At 31.7% G+C, this 22,656-nt stretch overlaps 1 protein-coding gene across 3 annotated transcripts in view; it reads right to left on the bottom strand.

The window, feature by feature from the left end:
* The window catches only part of rapgef3 (Rap guanine nucleotide exchange factor (GEF) 3), a 126,953-nt gene that overhangs the window by 77,979 nt on the left and 26,318 nt on the right, over positions 1-22,656 (bottom strand). For all 3 annotated transcript variants that reach the window (XR_009807066.1, XM_061902607.1, XM_061902606.1), the window contains exon 2: positions 14,270-14,314. Coding sequence is in view for 2 of the 3 variants with exons in the window: in XM_061902607.1 (XP_061758591.1) it covers positions 14,270-14,314 (45 nt within the window). In the remaining variant the exon portion in view is untranslated. The remainder of the gene's footprint in view (positions 1-14,269; positions 14,315-22,656) is intronic.

Raw genomic sequence — 22,656 nt, 5'->3', positions numbered from 1 at the left:
ACATAATAGTCAATCAAAATCAAATTCTTATGAATTATTGACCTATTTAATGCTCAAAACATAATAGTCAATCAAAATCTAATACTTATGAATTATTGACCTATTTAATGCTCAAAAAATAATAATGAATCAAAATCAATGTTATGAGTTATTGACCTATTCAATGCTCAAAAAATAATAATGAATCAAAATCAATGTTATAAATGATTGACCTATTAAAGACTCAAAACATAATAGTCAATGAAGATCAAATTCTTATGAATTATTGACTTATTTAATGCTCGAAAAATAATAATGAATCAAAATCAATGTTATGAGTTATTGACCTATTCAATGCTCAAAAAATAACAATGAAAAAAAATCCATCCAACCAACCATTTCTTACTGCTTGTCCCTTTTAGGGTCACGAAGGGTGCTAGGGCCTATCTCAGCTGCATTCGGGCGGAAGGCGGGCTACACCCTGGACAAGTCGCCACCTCATCGCAGAGCCAAATCAATGTTATGAATTATTGACCTATTCAAGGTTAAAAAAGTAATCCATTCATCCATCCATTTTCTACCACTTCTCCCCATTAAATCAAATTATTTTAGAGATTTACTTGTTGAAAGTAAAATAAATAAATAGATAAATATATAAATAAAAAAATGTCATTAATTTTGGACCATTTTCGATTGCCAAAAATTTTAGTGGGACTTTATTTTAAATGATAAACGGTCATTGCCCAAAACATACATTTCTTTGACAAAAAGGGCATTAAATTTGACAAATATAAAAAATAATAAAAACTTTTTTTTTTTTTTTTTTTTTATATATTTTTACTTTAAGCTTTCATTTAATTTGGAGCCTTAAATAGGTCAATAATTATTATATTTTTTTTGGGGCAATGACAGTTAAAAAAAATCCAACTAAAAATAAATAGATCCAATATTCCACTTTCAAATATTTTTAGTATTGCATATTTTGTGTTTATGCCACAAAAGCAGGGTTGTCTTGACAAAAAGCACTTAAAAATAAATGTAAAAAAAAACGTACTTTATTTTAACAGATAGATATGAAGTTGATCGAGAGATTTACTGTAAGCATTGAATAATAATTAAAAAAAAAAATTGGATGATAATAATATATGACTTATTTCTAACAATTATTAGTGAGGCCCTTTTGAAATCCCATGAATTTAAGTAGGATTTTTTTTCAACTGTCATTGCCCCAAAAATAATAATAAATTATAATCAATGTCAATATTCCACTTTGAAATATTTTGGGTTAGAAAATATTGCAGATTTTTCCAATATAAATACGTACATTTCTTTGACGAAAAAGGCATAAAAATAGATGTATAAAAAATAAGAAAAATGTATAATCGAACGACATATCTGAAGTTGATTTTAGAGATTTAACTGTTGAAAGTAGAAAAATAAAAACAAATATGTTATTTTAAAATTTTTTATTAGTGGGGCCATTTTGTATCCCCATAAATTTTTGTGAATTTCTTTTTTTTTTTTAACTGTCATTGCCCAAAATAAAAAAGGATTAAAATCAACGTTGATATGAATTATTGACCTATTTAGGCTCCAATTATTTCACATCTAATATTCCACCTTGAAATATTTTTGGGGAGAAAATACCGCATATTTTGCCTTATAAAAAAAACATACATTTCTTTGACAAAAAGGGCATAAAAATAAACAAAAATAGAAAAATAATAAAAACGTATAATCGATTTAACAGTTAAAATTAAAAAATAAATAAAACATAATATTTTTCATTTCAACTTTCATTTAATGTGCAATAATTGGAGCCTTAAATAAAATACATTTTAATTGATTATTATTTTTTGGGGGCAATAGTTAAAAAAAATTCCAACTAATAATAAATAGATCCAATATTCCACTTTCAAATATTTTTAGGGGGGAAATATTGCATATTTTGTGTTAATGCCACAAAAACAGGGTTGTCTTTGACAAAAAGCACTTTAAAAAAAAAGTAAAAAAACAACAACTTTATATCAACAGATAGACCTGAAGTTGATCGACAGATTTCCTGTAAGCATTGAATAATAATTAAAAAAAATAAGAAATCACTTATTTTTACAATCTTTTGACTTAGACCAGTTTGGGTCCCTGGGGGGGGGGGAAAACATGTAAATATTGTATTGGTTTTGAGAATGAAAAGTATCAAAAAGGCCCCCACATGCGCACCCTGAACTCCATTGTAAAAATGTGCCTTTCTGTATAAGTTATCACACAACTCTTATGCTTAATGTGTGCGGCCCAGAGTGGAAAAAGTTTGGACAGGAGTGAGACCTCACGTGTGACAAGACCATCTCCAAAGTAACAAAAAAAAACAAAAACAGACCTTTGTCTAACACGTGGAGGCCCCTGGACCACCCTCAGTCCGCTCCTATTCACTCGCCACTTATTTCCTCCTCAATCCCCCTCGCATGCACGCAACCCCAGCAGGTCCCAGACTGGAAAGAAGGCCTCGGACGGGTGAAAAAGAAAAAAAAAAATCCTGGTTGCCACCGATGTGGAACACACCGTTACGTAACGCCAAGGTCGTGTTTCCCCTCCCCTAAATGTAACGCCCACTTTCAGCGGGTCTTGTGACTCTCTGCCCTCGTCTTCTTTGTGCGGGGAACTTCCCCGTCAGACTCGCAGTTGGCCCCCAGGTGCCCGTCTATTTACCACCTCCGAACACTTCTGAAGAGTCGGGGGAAACTCGTGGGAAAATGATGGAAAAGGGCAGGCACCAATATTTTGGTACCGGTACCAAAATGTATTTCGATACTTTTCTAAATAAAGGGCACCACATAAAAATTGCATTATTGTCTCTATATAAACAAAAAACTTGTCTTTTAGTCGTAAGTAAACAAACAAAGGCTCCTAATTATGCCGTAACATATTGTGTCATTTATACACCTATTATTTTATCTACATTATAAAGGACAAACTGTAAAAAAAATAATATTAATCGACTTGTTCATTTACTGTTAATATCCGCTTATTTTCTGTTTCAACATGTTCTATCTACACTTCAGTTCAAATGTAATAATCACTTATTCTTCTCTTCTTTGATACTTGACATAAATTTGGGATGATACCACACATTTAGATATCGATCCGATACCAAGTAGTTACAGGATCATACAATAAAATATAATAACTAATAATAAACCAATACTGATGAAGAAATACTGATGTAAAGGGTAGGTGTCGCGCTATTTTCTGTTTTAACATGTTCTATCTACACTTCTGTTAAAATGAAATAATCACTTATTCTTCTCTTTGATACTTGACATTAGTTTTGGATGATACCACACATTTAGGTATCGATCTGACACCAAGTAGTTACAGGATCATACATTGGTCATATTCAAGTCCTCATGACTGTATAAACATAACATGAATTTAAAAAAAATTTAAAAAGATTTTGTGATGCTAAAAAATATCTACCCATTATTTTATCTACATTATAAAGGACAAACTGTAATAAAAATTGATTATTAATCTACTTGTTCATTTACTGTTAATATCCGCTTATTTTCTGTTTTAACATGTTCTATCTACACTTCTGTTAAAATGTAATAATCACTTATTCTTCTCTTCTTTGATACTTGACATTAGTTTTGGATGATACCACACATTTAGGTATCGATCCGATACCAAGTAGTTACAGGATCATACAATAAAATATAATACCTAATAATAAACCAATACTGATGAAGAAATACTGATATAAAGGGTAGGTGTCGCACTATTTTCTGTTTTAACATGTTCTATCTACACTTCTGTTAAAATGTAATAATCACTTATTCTTCTCTTCTTTGATACTTGACATTAGTTTTGGATGATACCACACATTTAGGTATCGATGCGATATCAAGTAGTTACAGGATCATACATTGGTCATATTCAAAGTCCTCATGACTGTATAAACATAATATGATTTTTTTTAAATTAAAAGATTTTATGATGCTAAAACCTATCTACCCATTATTTTATCTACATTATAAAGGACAAACTGTAAAAAAAAATATATTAATCGACTTGTTCATTTACTGTTAATATCCGCTTATTTTCTGTTTTAACTTGTTCTATCTACACTTCTGTTCAAATGTAATAATCACTTATTCTTCTCTTCTTTGATACTTGACATTAGTTTTGGATGATACCGCACATTTAGATATCAATCCGATACCAAGTAGTTACAGGATCATACAATAAAATATATCACCTAATAATAAACCAATACTGATGAAGAAATACTGATGTAAAGGGTAGGTGTCGCACTATTTTCTGTTTTAACATGTTCTATCTACACTTCTGTTAAAATGAAATAATCACTTATTCTTCTCTTCTGTGATACTTGACATTAGTTTTGGATGATACCACACATTTAGGTATCGATGCGATATCAAGTAGTTACAGGATCATACATTGGTCATATTCAAAGTCCTCATGACTGTATAAACATAATATGATTTTTTTTTTAATTAAAAGATTTTGTGATGCAAAACATATCTACCCATTATTTTATCTACATTATAAAGGACAAACTGTAAAAAAATAATATTAATCGACTTGTTCATTTACTGTTAATATCCACTTATTTTCTGTTTCAACATGTTCTATCTACACTTCTGTTAGAATGTAATAATCACCTATTCTTCTCTTCTTTGATACTTGACATTAGTTTTGGATGATACCGCACATTAAGGTATCGACCCGCTACCAAGTAGTTACAGGATCATACAATAAAATATATTACCTAATAATAAACCAATACTGATGAAGAAATACTGATGTAAAGGGTAGGTGTCGCGCTATTTTCTGTTTTAACATGTTCTATCTACACTTCTGTTAAAATGTAATAATCACTTATTCTTCTCTTCTGTGATACTTGACATTAGTTTTGGATGATACCACACATTTAGGTATCGATGCGATATCAAGTAGTTACAGGATCATACATTGGTCATATTCAAAGTCCTCATGACTGTATAAACATAATATGATTTTTTTTTTAATTAAAAGATTTTGTGATGCAAAAAATATCTACCCATTATTTTATCTACATTATAAAGGACAAACTGTAAAAAAATAATATTAATCGACTTGTTCATTTACTGTTAATATCCACTTATTTTCTGTTTCAACATGTTCTATCTACACTTCTGTTAAAATGTAATAATCACTTATTCTTCTCTTTTTTGATACTTGACATTGTTTTGGGATGATACCACACATTTAGGTATCGATCCGATACCAAGTAGTTACAGGTTCATACAATAAAATATAATACCTAATTATAAACCAATACTGATGAAGAAATACTGATGTAAAGGGTAGGTGTCGCACTATTTTCTGTTTTAACATGTTCTATCTACACTTCTGTTAAAATATAATAATCACTTATTCTTCTCTTCTTTGATAATTGACATTAGTTTGGGATGATACCACACATTAAGGTATCGATGCGATACCAAGTAGTTACAGGATCATACATTGGTCATATTCAAAGTCCTCATGACTGTATAAACATAATATGATTATTTTTTTTAAATTAAAATATTTTGTGATGCTAAAAAATATCTACCCATTATTTTATCTACATTATAAAGGACAAACTGTAAAAAAATAATATTAATCGACTTGTTCATTTACTGTTAATATCCGCTTATTTTCTGTTTTAACATGTTCTATCTACACTTCAGTTCAAATGTAATAATCACTTATTCTTCTCTTCTTTGATACTTGACATTATTTTGGATGATACCACACAATTAGGTATCAATCCGATACCAAGTAGTTACAGGATCATGCAATAAAATATAATACCTAATTATAAACCAATACTGATGAAGAAATACTGATGTAAAGGGTAGGTGTCGCACTATTTTCTGTTTTAACATGTTCTATCTACACTTCTGTTAAAATGTAATAATCACTTATTCTTCTTTTCTTTGATACTTGACATTAGTTTTGGATGATACCACACATTTAGGTATCGATGCGATACCAAGTAGTTACAGGATCATACATTGGTCATATTCAAAGTCCTCATGACTGTATAAACATAATATGAATGTTTTTTTTTAATTAAAAGATTTTGTGATGCTAAAAAATATCTACCCATTATTTTATCTACATTATAAAGGACAAACTGTAAAAAAATATATATTAATCGACTTGATGATTTACTGTTAATATCCGCTTATTTTCTGTTTGAACATGTTCTATCTACACTTCTGTTCAAATGTAATAATCACTTATTCTTCTCTATTACGCCTGTACTGGCTCACCTGCACTGGCTTCCTGTGCACTTAAGATGTGACTTTAAGGTTTTACTACTTACGTATAAAATACTACACGGTCTAGCTCCATCTTATCTTGCCGATTGTATTGTACCGTATGTCCCGGCAAGAAATCTGCGTTCAAAGGACTCCGGCTTATTAGTGATTCCCAAAGCCCAAAAAAAGTCTGCGGGCTATAGAGCATTTTCCGTTCGGGCTCCAGTACTCTGGAATGCCCTCCCGGTAACAGTTCGCGATGCTACCTCAGTAGAAGCATTTAAGTCTCACCTTAAAACTCATTTGTATACTCTAGCCTTTAAATAGACTCCCTTTTTAGACCAGTTGATCTGCCGTTTCTTTTCTTTTTCTTCTATGTCCCACTCTCCCGTGTGGAGGGGGTCCGGTCCGATCCGGTGGCCATGTACTGCTCGCCTGTGTATCGGCTGGGGACATCTCTGCGCTGCTGGTCCGCCTACGCTTGGGATGGTTTCCTGCTGGCTCCGCTGTGAACGGGACTCTCGCTGCTGTGTCTTGGATCCTCTTTGGACTGGACTCTCGCGACTGTGTTGTATCCATTGTGGATTGAACTTTCAGTATCATGTTAGATCCGCTCGACATCCATTGCTTTCCTCCTCTCTAAGGTTCTCATAGTCATCATTGTCACCGACGTCCCACTGGGTCATTATTGTCACCGATGTCCCACTGGGTGTGAGTTTTCCTACCGAGGATGTCGTGGTGGTTTGTGCAGCCCTTTGAGACACTAGTGATTTAGGGCTATATAAGTAAACATTGATTGATTCATTCTTTGATACTTGACATTATTTTGGGATGATACCACACATTTAGGTATCGATCCGATACCAAGTAGTTACAGGATCATACAATAAAATATAATAACTAATAATAAACCAATACTGATGAAGAAATACTGATGTAAAGGGTAGGTGTCGCGCTATTTTCTGTTTTAACATGTTCTATCTAAACTTCTGTTAAAATGTAATAATCACTTATTCTTCTCTTCTTTGATACTTGACATTAGTTTTGGATGATACCACACATTTAGGTATTGATGCGATACCAAGTAGTTACAGGATCATACATTGGTCATGTTCAAAGTCCTCATGACTGTATAAACATAATATGAATTTTTTTTTTTTATTAAAAGATTTTGTGATGCTAAAAAATATCTACCTATTATTTTATCTACATTATAAAGGACAAACTGTAAAAAAATATATATTAATCGACTTGTTCATTTACTGTTAATATCCGCTTATTTTCTGTTTGAACTTGTTCTATCTAAACTTCTGTTAAAATGTAATAATCACTTATTCTTCTCTTCTTTGATACTTGACATTAGTTTGGGATGATACCACACATTTAGATATCAATCCGATACCAAGTAGTTAAAGGATCATACAATAAAATATATTACCTAATAATAAACCAATACTGATGAAGAAATACTGATGCAAAGGGTAGGTGTCGCACTATTTTCTGTTTTAACATGAAAGGGACAAGCGGTAGAAAAATGGGTGGATGGATATAATTTACAGTCTTCATTAAAACTAAGTTAGATTTCCGTCGGGATTGCAGACGATTAGGTTTTCAATTAGCCCTGATGAAACTATTTCCACTTCCGGTGCGATACCGAAATGAAAGCCTGGCGCATTGGCTGATACCGATCCGACACGATATCATCACGAATTGCAACACATACTCAATTATTTTGTAGTGTGGAATGGGATCGGTTGAAACGGCTCAGAGAACAATGGCAAACGTACGTGCTTATTTTCAAACGCCAACCTCACAACGGACGTATGCTGTCTTTAAGTTGATGTGGAGTGGTAATTTAGTTTTTTTCTGGTCGACACCGAGTCGTCGCGATAATTCAATAAGACGCGGTAAGTGGAATGATGCGGACACGTTTGTTACTGGACACTTACTAACACTGCCTCGGAGACTGTTTACATCATTATTAATAATTATAATTATTTGGTACTAGTTTGTAATATCAAATGTGCTGCTTTTTACGCTGCAATACTGTTCATTTATTATGACGTATGTCTGGTTGGTGTGCTACTGTGTGCTCGGCTGTTGTGTAGCTGCAAGTAAAATCAGTTTTAGTTAGAAAAAATCTATCTTAGGAGAAACTGGGTGACACACGGCACACTGACAAAGCTTAACCTATTGTCACTATAACAATCTACAAGGTTAATATAGTCTGCTTTCGATTGTATTTCAAGTTATCATCACATACATGTATTGTTGCAACACGTACTTTGTTATTTTTATTATTGATTGTTTTTTTTAACACTAACCTTATGCCAGGCGTAAACTGTCTTTAAGTCGGAGTGGAGTGGTAATTTAGTATTTTTTTGGGGCAAAACCGAGTCGTCAAGATAATTCATTAAGTCACGCTTATGAGTCGTGACGCGGTCAGTTTGAATGATGCGGACACGTTTGTTACTAGACACTTTCTAATATTGCCTTGGAGACCATTTAAATGTGCCTTTCTGCTGTTGGAATATGTGGAGGGGGGTCGTGGCCTGCAGGCCTGCGGGCCTGAGGGCAACCTCCACAATTTAAATATAGTATTTTGTGGCTTTTCAGCAAATGTTTATTCTCTCGCTCTCGCTCCGACTCTCACTAACCTTATGGCACACGTAAGCTTTCTTTAAGTCGAAGTGGAGTGGTAATTTTATTTTTTTTGGGCGACACAGAGTCATCACGATAATTCTTTAAGTCACGCTTATAAGTCGTGACACAGTCAGTTTGAATGATGCGGATACGTTTGTTACTGGGCACTTTCCAATACCGCCTTGGAGACTATTAATATCATTATATATAAATATAATTACTTGGTAGTTGTTTCTACTAATAAATGTGCTCCTTTTACACTGTAAAACTTCAGTTATTATGACGCATGTCTGGTTCGTGCGCTATTGTGTGCTCGGCTGTTGTGTAGCTGCATGCTCCGAGAAAATCATACTGCAACACTTGATTATTTTGCAATGTGGAATGGGATCAAGCGAAACGACTCAGAACGATTACAGGTTTATTTATTGATTTTTAACACTAACCTTATGGCAGACGTAAGCTGTCATTAAGTCGAAGTGGAGTGGTAATTTGTTTTTGTTTTTTGGCGACACAGTCATTGCGATAATTCTTTAAGTCAGTCTGAATGATGCGGACACATTTGTTACTAGACACTTTCTAATACCGCCTTAGAGACCATTTAAATGTGCCTTTTTGCTGTTGGAATATGTGGAGGGGGGTCGTGGCCTGCAGGCCTGCGGGCCTGAGGGCAACCTCCACAATTTAAATATAGTCTTTTTGTGGCTTTTCAGCAAATGCTTGTTCTTTCGCTCTGACTCTTCTTCAGCTCCAACTCCCACTAACCTTATGGCACACGTAAGCTTTCTTTAAGTCGAAGTGGAGTGGTAATTATTATTTTTTTGGCGACACAGAGTCATCACGATAATTAATTAAGTCACGCTTATGAGTCGTGACGCGGTCATTTGAATGATGCGGACACGTTTGTTACTAGACACTTTCTAATATTGCCTTGGAGACCATTTAAATGTGCCTTTCTGCTGTTGGAATATGTGGAGGGGGGTTGTGGCCTGCAGGCCTGTGGGCCTGAGGGCAACCTCCACAATTTAAATATAGTATTTTTGTGGCTTTTCAGCTAATGCTTGTTCTTTCGCTGTGACTTTCCTTCAGCTCCAACTCCCACTAACCTTATGGCAAAGGTAAGCTTTCTTTAAGTCGAAGTGGAGTGGTAATTTTTTTTTTTTTGGGGGCGACACAGAGTCATCACGATAATTCATTAAGTCACGCTTATGAGCGGTCATTTAAATGATGCGGACACGTTTGTTACTGGACACTTTCTAATATTGCTTTGGAGACTATTTATATTGTTATAAATAATTATATTTACTTGGTAGTTGTTTCGATCATCAAATGTGCTGCTTTCATGCTGTTCAGTTATTATGACGCATGTCTGGTTCGTGTGCTATTATTGTGTGCTCGGCTGTTGTGTAGCCGCAAGCTCCAAGTAAAATGAGTTTTAAAGTGAGGAAAAAACCCCTCATCCAACTAGTAACAGGTCCACCACGATGGAGGGACTCCAGTTCCCAGACCTGTCCCCCCCACCCTCCCTGAGTAAATGCACCCTGAGGCGGTGATGTCACCATACACCGTCCATTACAGTTTTTCCCACGGGCCCATTCTCCCCTTCTGACCCCCGGCGGGACATTCTCAGGCACCAAAAACACATTTATTTTTGTCAAAGAAGACCAAAAAAAACTTTCCATGAGCGCAGCATGCCGTGAAAAAGGAACATTAGCGCAAGTCTTTTTTTTTTTTTTTTTTAGGCTGTCACAGCGGCGGCAAACGCCTTTCCCAGGCGAGCGCTGACGTCATTCATCACGTGAGCTACAGAGAAACGTTGAACTCAAACCGACTTTTGGGAGACGTCGCCTCAATCCAGCGTACAAACACGTTTAATCCAGCCTGGAGTGAAAGATTTTTTTTTTTTTAAAGAAAGAAACTGCTGTTCTAAATGTGTCCACTGGATGGTGCAATAGCAACTCAAGTGTAACCCACGTCACACATGACAGTGTTTAAAGACCACGTGTCAGCTGACTCCAAGCCCCCTCTGGATTGGATACCGCTGCTCCAATCATGCAAGCTGCTCCTGGCAGCAGACTGACGCAGTATCGACGCACGATACCTTCTTGCGTTGTAAGTTATCCGCACGACCGGCAAAATAACGAAATGGCGAGATCCAAAGACTTGAGTCAGCATGACCGTGATCTTTGTAGTTAGAGTTCCACGCAGCGTTCGCAATTGGTTGACGGCGTGATGCACACCCTGAACTCCATTGTAAAAATGTGCCTTTCTACTGTTAGAATAATTATGTATAAGTTATCACACAAATCTTATGCTTAAAGGCTGTTGGTATAGTCAGTACCTATTGTGCTCAAGTTGTACTTTTCTATCTGTGTAAAAGCGATGCGCACCCTGAACTCCATTGTAAAAAGGTGCCTTTCTACTGTTAGAATAATTATGTATAAGTTTTCAAACAAGTCTTATGCTTAAAGGCCGTTGCTATAGTTATTATCTATTGTGCTCAAGTTGTACTTTTCTATCTGTGTAAAAGCGATGCGCACCCTGAACTCCATTGTAAAAAGGTGCCTTTCTACTGTTAGAATAATTATGTATAAGTTATCACACAACTCTTATGCTTAAAGGCCGTTGCTATAGTCATTATCTATTGTGCTCAAGTTGTACTTTTCTATCTGTGTAAAAGCGATGCGTACCCTGAACTCCATTGTAAAACTGTGCCTTTCTACTGTTAGAATAATTATCTATTAGTTATCACACAACTCTTATGCTTAAAGGCCGTTGCTATAGTTATTATTTATTGTGCTCAAGTTGTACTTTTCTATTTGTGCAAAGACGATGCGCACCCTGAACTCCATTGTAAAAATGTGCCTTTCTACTGTTAGAATAATTATCTATAAGTTATCACACAACTCTTATGCTTAAAGGCCGTTGCTATAGTTATTATCTATTGTGCTCAAGTTGTACTTTTCTATCTGTGTAAAAGCGAAGCACACCCTGAACTCCATTGTAAAAATGTGCCTTTCTACTGTTAGAATAATTATGTATAAGTTTTCAAACAAGTCTTATGCTTAAAGGCCGTTGCCATAGTTATTATCTATTGTGCTCAAGTTGTACTTTTCTATCTGTGTAAAAGCGATGCGTACCCTGAACTCCATTGTAAAAAGGTGCCTTTCTACTGTTAGAATAATTATCTATAGGTTATCACACAACTCTTATGCTTAAAGGCCGTTGCTATAGTTATTATCTATTGTGCTCAAGTTGTACTTTTCTATTTGTGCAAAGGCGATGCGCACCCTGAACTCCATTGTAAAAATGTGTCTTTCTACTGTTAGAATAATTATGTATAAGTTATCACACAACTCTTATGCTTAAAGACCGTTGCTATTGTCATTACCTATTGTGCTCAATTTGTACTTTTCTATCTGTGCAATGGTGATGCGCAGTCCGGACCTCCATTGTAAAAATGTGCCTTTCTACTGTTAGAATAATTATGTATAAGTTATCACACAACACTTATGCTTAAAGGCCGTTGCTGTAGTCATTATCTATTGTGCTCAAGTTGTACTTTTCTATCTGTGTAAAAGCGATGCACACCCTGAACTCCATTGTAAAAATGTGCCTTTCTAAAGTTAGAATAATTATGTATAAGTTATTACACAACTCTTATGCTTTAATGCAGTTGCTATAGTTATTATCTATTGTGCTCAAGTTGTACCTTTCTATCTGTGTACAGGCGATGTGCACCCTGAACTATTGTAAAAATGTGACTTTCTACTGTTAGAATAATTATGTATAAGTTAGCACACAAATCTTATGCTTAATGGCTGTTGGTATAGTCAGTACCTATTGTGCTCAAGTTGTACTTTTCTATCTGTGTAAAAGCGATGCGCACCCTGAACTCCATTGTAAAAAGGTGCCTTTCTACTGTTAGAATAATTATGTATAAGTTTTCAAACAACTCTTATGCTTAAAGGCTGTTGCTAAAGTTATTATTTATTGTGCTCAAGTTGTACTTTTCTATTTGTGCAAAGGCGATGCACACCCTGAACTCCATTGTAAAAATGTGCCTTTCTACTGTTAGAATAATTATGTATAAGTTATCACACAACTCTTATGCTTAAAGGCCGTTGCTATAGTCATTATCTATTGTGCTTAAGTTGTACCTTTCTATCTGCGTATAGGCGATGTGCACCCTGAACTATTGTAAAAATGTGACTTTCTACTGTTAGAATAATTATGTATAAGTTATCACACAACTCTTATGCTTAAAGGCCGTTGCTATAGTCATTACCTATTGTGCTCAAGTTGTACTTTTCTATCTCTGCAAAGGTGATGCGCACCCCAAATTCCATTGTAAAAATGTGCCTTTCTAAAGTTAGAATAATTATGTATAAGTTATTACACAACTCTTATGCTTTAAGGCAGTTGCTATAGTTATTATCTATTGTGCTCAAGCTGTACCTTTCTATCTGTGTATAGGCGATGTGCACCCTGAACTATTGTAAAAATGTGACTTTCTACCGTTAGAATAATTATGTATCAGTTATCACACAACTCTTATGCTTAAAGGCCGTTGGAATAGTCATTACCTATAGTGCTTAAGTTTTACTTTTTTATCTGTGTAAAGGCGATGCGCACCCTGAACTCCATTGTAAAACTGTGCCTTTCTACTGTTAGAATAATTACGTATAAGTTATCTTATGCTTAAAGGCTGTTGCTATAGTTATTATCTTAAGGTGTACTTTTCTATCCGTGCAAAGACGATGCGCACCCTGAACGCCATTGTATAAATGTGCCTTTCTACTGTTAGAATAATTATGTATAAGTTATCACACAACTCTTATACTTAAAGGCCGTTGCTATAGTCATTATCTATTTTGGTCAAGTTGCACTTTTCAATCTGTTTAAAGGCGATGCGCACCCTGAACTCCATTGTAAAATGTGCCTTTCTACTGTCAGAATATGTGGAGGGGGTTGTGGCCTGCGGGCCTGAGGGCAACCTCCACAATTTTAATACAGTCTTTTGGGGATTTTCAGCAAATGTCCGTTCTCTCGCTGTCGCTCCCACTCCAACAACTCTCTCCTACTGGCTGCTGCCTTTTAACAGAGCGACGTGGAGGGAGGCCGTGTGATGAAGGTCAATTAGCCGTGACCCCCTGGAGTGCCTGCCTGCCTGCCTGCCTGGCGAGGAATGCACGTTAAGACTCGCATGGCTGATAGCGCGGGATATTACGACACACACTTTTGAGAGTTCCGCAAAAAAGCGAAAGGAAGGATAGAAGGAAAAGGAATCGTCCAACCTGGCGGTGAACGCTAGTGAACGTTGTTGGTGTGGCGCTCACCTGCTTCATGGTGTCCCTGGAATTCAGGGCCTCTGGAAGTGGAGTCTGCGAAGAGAAGGCAGGAGACGTCATGTTTGCAAATAATCATGAACTTGGAATTTAATGGCAGCAAAAAAGTGGTCAGAGGGGCATTTTTACCAGTGTGTTACATGGCCTTTCCTTTTAACAACACTCAGTAAAGGTTTGGGAACTGAGGAGACACATTTTTGAAGTGGAATTCTTTCCCATTCTTGCTTGATGTACAGCTTAAGTTGTTCAACAGTCTCCTGCCTCATATTTTAGCCTTCACACATTTTAAATGTCTGGACTACAGGCAGGCCAGTCTAGTACCCGCACTCTTTTACTATGAAGTCACGCTGTTGTGACACATGTCTTGGCATTATCTTGCTGAAATAAGCAGGGGCGTCCATGATAGCGTTGCTTGGATTTCTCCAAAATCTGTATGTACCTTTCAGCATTAATGGTACCTTCACAGATGTGTAAGTTACCCATGCCTTGGCTACTAATACACCCCCATACCATCACACATGCTGCCTTTTACACTTTGCGCCTAGAACAGTCCAAATGGTTCTTTTCCTCTTTACTCTAGAGGAAAACAACGTCCACAGTTTCCAAAAACAATTTGAAATGTGGACTCTTCAGACCACAGAACACTTTTCCACTTTGCATCAGTCCTTTTCAGATAAGTTCGGGCCCAGCGAAGCCAGCGGCATTTCTGGGTGTTGTTGATAAATTTACTTTGCATTGTAGAGTTTTAACTTCCACTTACAGATACAGCGGCCAACTGTAGTTACTGACAGTGGTTTTACTGAAGTGTTACAGAGCTCATGTGGTGATATCATTTACACACTGATGCGGCTTTTGAATGCAGTACCGCCTGAGGGGATCCAAGGTGCGTAATATTGGGGCTTATTTGCAGTGATTTCTCCAGATTCTCCGAACCTTTTGATGCTATTATGGAGCGTAGTTGGTGGAATCCCTAAATTCCTTGTTGAGAAATGTTGTTTTTAAACAATTTGCTCAGGCATTTGTTGACAAATTGTCGACCCTCGCCCCGTCCTTGTTTGTGAACGACTGAGCATTTCACGGACGATGCTTTTCATACCCAATCATGGCACCCACCTGTTCCCAATCAGCCCGTTCACCCGTGGGATGTTCCAAATAAGTCTTTGATGAGCATTCCTCAACTTTCTCAGTCTTTTTTGCCACTCGCGCCAGCTTTTTGGGAAATTCCAAATGAGCTAATATTTGCAAAAAATATACAGAGTAAAAGTTAAATATCTTGTCTTTGAAGTCTATTCAGTTGAATCTAAATTGAAAATTATTGTATTCTCTTTTTATTTACTATTTACACAAGGTGACAACTTGACTGCTTTTGGGGTTGGTACAATGCATTATGGGTAAATTCATACATTATGTGGATAATGGATATGTTAAATATACTTACTAAACAAAACCTAGTCAGTTTAATTTGAAAGTTGTTTTTTTTTTTAATTGAAATTATAAAAACAAAGATGATAAGGCATTTATAGAATATTCTGATGGCCCCCAAAAACTGAATTTTGGCCAGAAATGTCCCCCAAACCACACTTTGGACATAATCCCGTCACAGCCGCGAAAAGGTATATTTGCATTTATAATTTTCCCCATAAAAAATGTCAGGTTTTTTTATTTATTTTTTTAAATTATTAGAAACACTGCTTCACTTCTTGTAAAATGGTCAACAATGAAATAATTGGTTCCGGTGGTAAAGTTCAAAAAAACATGCAGCATGTCAACAGTAACCTGATATGCATTTGTTAAAAGTCTCCACACACACACACACACACACACACACACTGAGGTCACATGACCATGCGGACGTCCCGCTAATGCCGCTTATTGTTTGCACCGAGGAAACGGCTCAGCTCGTTAGATTGGCAGCTAACGAGCTAAGTGAAAGCCCACTTCCACTTAAAAGTGCCGTGGAAAAAATGCGAACGCTGGAGACAAAATGATTGCCTTCTCAGTGCAGTTATTTATGGCCGCTGACAAGCAGCGTGGACAGGGTTGGGAAATGTCTTCAGGAAGTAGGCAAGAAAAGGTTTTACATTTATTTTACAACAGTGAAATAAACGTAAAACATAACAAAGTAAAATAAAAGTCGATAATATTGTCAGACTCGCCACTGACGGTTTTTGTTTTAGTTTTTCCTCTGTGTTTAGTATTTCCTGTTTTTAGTTCCTGTCAGCGCTCTTATTTTGTCTGTTTCCTGTTGTTTTCCCTGTGGCACCTGACCACACCTGGTGTCAATCAGCCCGATTCCTATTTTACCTGCTTTGTTCCTCCAGTCAGTGCTGGATTATTGTCATTTCGATGTCGCTCTTGTCGTTGCTACCTGTCATATCTTGTTTGGTCTATGTTTGATTGCGTTTTTTAGCTTACTGCCTTTTGTCCCCTGTTTCCAAGTTTGTTTTTATATTACATGTACGACTTCCGTTTCCTGCTCGATTCCTGCTAGTTTCCATGCTAAGTTCCTTTTGGTTTTCTAGCTCCCATGCTAGCACCCTTAGTTTGTTATCCGCCTCGTGCATGCTTTGTGTTAGTACCCTTTTGTTTGTTCTTGTTCTATTATTCAAATTAAATGATGTTTTCCTGCAAAATGCCTCCCTCCTTCTCTGCATCTTGGGGTTCGACACAAACTAACCCTGACAAATATATTTAATTGAGTAAAATAAATGCGAAATACATTCATAACGGTCAATAATATATTTAAATGAGTAGAATAAATGTAAAATATATAAAATACATGTATTTACATGAGTAAAATAACGGTCAATAATATATTTAAATGAGCAAAACAAATGTCAAAAATATATTTAAATGAGTAAAATAAATGTAAAATACACTTATTTACATAACTAAAATAAATGTCTAATATATTTAAATGAGTAAAATAAATCTAAAATATATAAAATACACGTATTTACATCGGTAAAATAACTGTCAATAATATATTTTATTGAGTAAAATAAATTTAAAATACACTTACTTATATGAGTAAAATAAATGTCACAAATATTTTTAAGTGGGTAAAATAAATGTAAAATAAAAAAACTACACAAATTTACGTGAGTAAAATAAATGTCAAAAATATATTCAAATGAGTAAAATAAATGTAAAAGAGATCAAATACACATATTTACGTGAGTAAAATAATTCTCAATATAATTAAATGAGTAAAATAAATGTAAAATGTATAAAATACACGTATTTACATGAGTAAAATGACGGTCGATAATATATTTAAATGAGTAAAATAAATGTAAAATATATAAAATACATGTATTTACATGAGTAAAATAACGGTCAATAATATATTTAAATGAGTAAAATACATGTAAAAGATGTGAATGCATGTATTTAAATAAGCAAAATAAATGTCAAAAAATATTTAAATTAGTAAAATAAATGTAAAATACACTTATTTACATAAGTAAAATAAATGTCTGATATATTTAAATGAGTAACATTAATGTAAAATATATAAAATACACGTATTTACATCGGTAAAATAACTGTCAATAATATATTTCATTGAGTAAAATAAATGTAAAATACACTTATTTATATGAGTAAAATAAATGTCAATAATATTTTTAGATGGGTAAAATAAATGTAAAATAAACAAACTACACATATTTACGTGAGTAAAATAAATGTCAAAAATATATTCAAATAAGTAAAATAAATGTAAAATAGATCAAATACACATTTACGTGAGTAAAATAATCCTCAAGATAATTAAATGAGTAAAATAAATGTCAAATGTATAAAAAACACGTATTTACATGAGTAAAATAAAGGTCGATAATATATTTAAATGAGTAAAATAAATGTAAAATATATAAAATACACGTATTTACATGAGTAAAATAACGGGCAATAATATATTTAAATAAGTAAAATACATGGAAAAGATGTGAATGCATGTATTTAAATGAGCAAAATAAATGTAAAAAAATATTTGAATTAGTAAAATAAATGTAAAATACACTTATTTACATAAGTAAAATAAACGTATTTAAATGAGTAACATTAATGTAAAATATATAAAATACACGTATTTACATCGGTAAAATAACTGTCAATAATATATTTCATTGAGTAAAATAAATGTAAAATACACTTATTTAAATGAGTAAAATAAATGTCAACATTTTTAGATGGGTAAAATAAATGTAAAATAAACAAACTGCACATTTATACGTGAGTAAAATAAATGTCAAAAATATATTCAAATGAGTAAAAATAAATGTAAAATAGATCAAATACACATATTGACGTGAGTAAAATAATTCTCATTATAATTAAATGAGTAAAATAAATGTAAAATGTATAAAATACACGTATTTACATGAGTAAAGTAACGGTCGATAATATATTTAAATGAGTGAAATAAATGTAAAATATATAAAATACATGTATTTACATGAGTAAAATAACGGTCAATAATATATTTAAATGAGTAAAATACATGTAAAAGATGTGAATGCATGTATTTAAATAAGCAAAATAAATGTCAAAAAATATTTAAATTAGTAAAATAAATGTAAAATACACTTATTTACATAAGTAAAATAAATGTCTGATATATTTAAATGAGTAACATTAATGTAAAATATATAAAATACACGTATTTACATCGGTAAAATAACTGTCAATAATATATTTCATTGAGTAAAATAAATGTAAAATACACTTATTTATATGAGTAAAATAAATGTCAATAATATTTTTAAATGGGTAAAATAAATGTAAAATAAACAAACTACACATATTTCCGTGAGTAAAATAAATGTCAAAAATATATTCAAATGAGTAAAATAAATGTAAAAGAGATCAAATACACATATTTACGTGAGTAAAATAATTCTCAATATAATTAAATGAGTAAAATAAATGTAAAATGTATAAAATACACGTATTTACATGAGTAAAACAACGGTCAATAATATATTTAAATGAGTAAAATAAATGTAAAATATATAAAATACATGTATTTACATGAGTAAAATAACGGTCAATAATATATTTAAATGAGTAAAATACATGTAAAAGATGTGAATGCATGTATTTAAATGAGCAAAACAAATGTCAAAAATATATTTAAATTAGTAAAATAAATACACTTATTTACATAAATAAAATAAATGTATAATATATTTAAATGAGTAAAATAAATTTAAAAAATATAAAATACACGTATTTACAACGGTAAAATAACTGTCAATAATATATTTCATTGAGTAAAATACATGTAAAATACCCTTTTTTATATGAGTAAAATAAATGTAAAATATACTTTTTTATATGAGTAAAATAAATGTCAATAATATTTTTAGATGGTAAAATAAATGTAAAATAAACAAACTACACATATTTAAGTGAGTAAAATAAATGTCAAAAATATATTCAAATGAGTAAAATAAATGTCAAAAAGATCAAATACCCATTTACGTGAGTAAAATAATTCTCAATATAATTAAATGAGTAAAATAAATGTAAAATGTATAAAATACACGTATTTACATGAGTAAAATAACGGTCAAGAATATATTTAAATGAGTAAAATAAATGTAAGATATATAAAATACATGTATTTACATGAGTAAAATAACGGTCAATAATATATTTAAATAAGTAAAAGACATGTAAAAGATGTGAATGCATGTATTTAAATGAGCGAAACAAATGTCAAAAATATATTTAAATTAGTAAAATAAATACACTTATTTACATAAATAAAATAAATGTCTAATATATTTAAATGAGTAAAATAAATTTAAAAAATATAAAATACACGTATTTACATCGGTAAAATAACTGTCAATAATATATTTTATTGTGTAAAATAAATGTAAAATACACTTATTTACATGAGTACAATAAATGTCAATATTTTTAAATGGGTAAAATAAATGTAAAATAAAACTACATATATTTACGGGAGTAAAATAAATGTCAAAAATATATTCAAATGAGTAAAATAAATGTAAAAGAGATCAAATACACATATTTACGTGAGTAAAATAATTCTCAATATAATTAAATGAGTAAAATAAATGTAAAATGTATAAAATACACGTATTTACATGAGTAAAACAACGGTCAATAATATATTTAAATGAGTAAAATAAATGTGAAATATATAAAATACACGTATTTACATGAGTAAAATAACGGTCAATAATATATTTAAATAAGTAAAATACATGTAAAAGATGTGAATCCATGTATTTAAATGAGCAAAATAAATATCAAAAATATATTTAAATTAGTAAAATAAATACACTTATTTACATAAATTAAATAAATGTCTAATATATTTAAATGAGTAAAATAAATTTAAAAAAGATAAAATACACGTATTTACATAGGTAAAATAACTGTCGAAATAATATTTTTATATGGGTAAAATAAATGTAAAATAAACAAACTACACATATTTACGTGAGTAAATATATTCAAATGAGTAAAATAAATGTCAAAAAGATCAAATACACATTTACGAGAGTAAAATAATTCTCAATATAATTAAATGAGTAAAATAAATGTCAAATGTATAAAATACACGTATTTACATGAGTAAAATAACGGGCAATAATATATTTAAATAAGTAAAATACATGTAAAAGATGTGAATGCATGTATTTAAATGAGCAAAATAAATGTCCAAAAATATTTAAATTAGTAAAATAAATGTAAAATACACTTATTTACATAAGTAAAATAAATGTATTTAAATGAGTAACATTAATGTAAAATATATAAAATACACGTATGTACATCGGTAAAATAACTGTCAATAATATATTTCATTGAGTAAAATAAATGTAAAATACACTTTTTTATACGAGTAAAATAAATGTAAAATATACTTTTTTATATGAGTAAGATAAATGTCAATAATATTTTTAGATGGGTAAAATAAATGTAAAATAAACAAACTACACATATTTACGTGAGTAAAATAAATGTCAAAAATATATTCAAATGAGTAAAATAAATGTAAAATAGATCAAATACACGTTTGCGTGAGTAAAATAATTCTCAAGATAATTAAATGAGTAAAATAAATGTAAAATGTATAAAATACACGTATTTACATGAGTAAAATGTAAATAATATATTTAAATGAGTAAAATAAATGTATAATATATAAAATACATGTATTTACATGAGTAAAATAACGGTCAATAATATATTTAAATGAGTAAAGTACATGTAAAAGATGTGAATGCATGTATTTAAATGAGCAAAACAAATGTCAAAAAATATTTAAATTAGTAAAATAAATGAAAAATACACTTATTTACATAAGTAAAATAAATGTATTTAAATGAGTAACATTAATGTAAAATATATAAAATACATGTATTTACATCGGTAAAATAACCGTCAATAATATATTTCATTGAGTAAAATAAATGTAAAATACACTTATTTATATGAGTAAAATAAATGTCAATAATATTTTTAGATGGGTAAAATAAATGTAAAATAAACAAACTACACATATTTACGAAAGTAAAATAAATGTCAAAAATATATTCAAATGAGTAAAATAAATGTAAAAGAGATCAAATACACATATTTACGTGAGTAAAATAATTCTCAATATAATTAAATGAGTAAAATAAATGTAAAATGTATAAAATACACGTATTTACATGAGTAGAACAACGGTCAATAATATATTTAAATGAGTAAAATACATGTAAAAGATGTGAATGCATGTATTTAAATGAGCAAAACAAATGTCAAAAATATATTTAAATTAGTAAAATAAATACACTTATTTACATAAATAAAATAAATGTCTAATGAGTAAAATAAATTTAAAAAATATAAAATACACGTATTTACATTGGTAAAAAAACTGTCAATATAATATTTTATTGAGTAAAATCAATCAATCAATCAATCAATGTTTACTTATATAGCCCTAAATCACTAGTGTCTCAAAGGGCTGCACAAACCAGCACAAACCACTACGACATCTAAATGTCAATATTTTTAAATGGGTAAAATAAATGTAAAATAAACAAACTACACATATTTACGTGAGTAAATATATTCAAATGAGTAAAATAAATGTCAAAAAGATCAAATACACATATTTACGTGAGTAAAATAATTCTCAATATAATTAAATGAGTAAAATAAATGTAAAATGTATAAAACACATGTATTTACATGAGTGAAATGTAAATAATATATTGAAATGAGTAAAAGGAATGTAAAATATGTCAATGAAACCATTTGGCTGAGTACAATGTGTGCCTATAAGAATGTAAATGAGTAAGAAAACAAGTATTTACATGAGTAAAATAAATGTAAAATAT

The sequence above is a fragment of the Nerophis ophidion genome, linkage group LG06, assembly GCF_033978795.1.
Source record: "Nerophis ophidion isolate RoL-2023_Sa linkage group LG06, RoL_Noph_v1.0, whole genome shotgun sequence".
NCBI classification, from domain to species: domain Eukaryota; kingdom Metazoa; phylum Chordata; class Actinopteri; order Syngnathiformes; family Syngnathidae; genus Nerophis; species Nerophis ophidion.
Note: the sequence above shows the minus strand (reverse complement) of the source record. Positions and strands in the feature narration are given on the sequence as shown.